Consider the following 1,423-nt stretch of genomic DNA (forward strand, 5'->3'; position numbering starts at 1 on the left):
AATAAACATCTTAATGTTTTATTCTGCAGCGTGAGTCTGATCGAGTGCGGTCCAGTCAACACCAACTTCCTGGTGAATCTGCAGAAGGCGGAGCTCGGAGATCCATGTCTCCAACAGGTTGATGCCCAAACACTCAGTCTGTATGAAAAATACCTGCAACACTGCAGCGCTGTGTTCCAAAACGCTGCTCAGGATACTGAGGACATTGTAAAGGTGGGTTTCAGTGATGCAGCAGTTGAAGTTGTTAAAGTACATCCACTTCCTGTTAGAAGCACACCCAAAMATTATTACTAATAATTCATCCTTTCAAGCTTTGTTGAAGTAACAACAACACCATCTGCTCTTGTGTTTGTTTCTGTCCTTGAAGGTATTTCTCRCTGCCATCCAGTCAAGCAGCCCTGCGTTCAGATACTTCACCAACAGCTCCCAGCTGAAGGTCGCAGATCCAGATGGAACCCAGTAYATCAGAGATATGAGCAAGATCATTTTCTCAGCCGAGGAAAAATCTTTTTAAACATTTTGTTCCGACAAAACAACCAGATTCTCTGCAGATGTTAGGGGTTTTTGTGTAAAGAGCTTTTTCTAAGTTTAGCTCAGAGTTTTATACCTCGTTCTGTTTTTGTGCATCACGTTACACTGTTGGGGAAAATGTTAGTTTTGAGTCATTCCACGGTCTTTGCATTGCTCTCAGTAACACGCTCGCCACAGTTTGTGTAAATTATCTGCTATTTCTGAGTTTCCAGAGGAGGTTATTTTAATAGAAACATAAAATAGGTGCTTRTGTAAATTTTGGTTCTGCCTTTTTTTTAAGCGTTTAAAAATAAAATGGCCATTTTTGTCTGTTGACCAAAAAGCACATTCCACAGAAAACATATTCATCAGAAATAATAAATCTACATTTTAGTACGACCAAACTGATTTACCTTTTGTATGTTGTAACAAAATATGAAATTATGACATTCTGTACAAGTATATATATATATATATATATATGTGTATGTATGATATAAAGTCAGATCATAAATTATAGATTTGCTTTAAAATATACTTATCTCTAGAATATTCTGTTACTTTACTGTGTGTAGATTAGGATTAAAATCTGTATAGATGTAAACGTTTTGAGCTCATCATCAAAAACTTTAGCTGCGTTAAGTTACTGCATCTCCTGCATTCTGCAAATTCATTCATTAATGTCGTTTATCAATGAAGTGAAATTGATGGAGATGAGAAATAAACAAAAGCAAAGAAATTAAAAAGAAATCCATTACACAGTGTAACTTCATTCAACAGAAGCAGGGCCTAACCGAAATATTTCTAAGTAGGTGCAGAGGCTAAAGAAAGTAAAAATATGTCGGTGTGATTTGAGTCTCAGCTCAAAGTTTCGAGGATTAGAGTCTGAAGGAGTTGAGATCCAGCTGGAACA

General features: G+C 36.6%; 1 protein-coding gene across 1 annotated transcript in view; it reads left to right on the plus strand.

The window, feature by feature from the left end:
- The window catches only part of hsd17b1 (hydroxysteroid (17-beta) dehydrogenase 1), a gene marked incomplete in the record, with an annotated part of 3,176 nt that extends 2,278 nt beyond the window's left edge, over positions 1 to 898 (plus strand). The window contains 2 exon segments of the mRNA XM_014021977.1: positions 30 to 213; positions 368 to 898. Coding sequence (XP_013877431.1) covers positions 30 to 213; positions 368 to 514 — 331 coding nt within the window.
- Between the last annotated feature and the right edge of the window lie 525 nt (positions 899 to 1,423).

Source organism: Austrofundulus limnaeus, unplaced genomic scaffold, assembly GCF_001266775.1.
Source record: "Austrofundulus limnaeus strain Quisiro unplaced genomic scaffold, Austrofundulus_limnaeus-1.0 Scaffold4, whole genome shotgun sequence".
Lineage (NCBI taxonomy): Eukaryota > Metazoa > Chordata > Actinopteri > Cyprinodontiformes > Rivulidae > Austrofundulus > Austrofundulus limnaeus.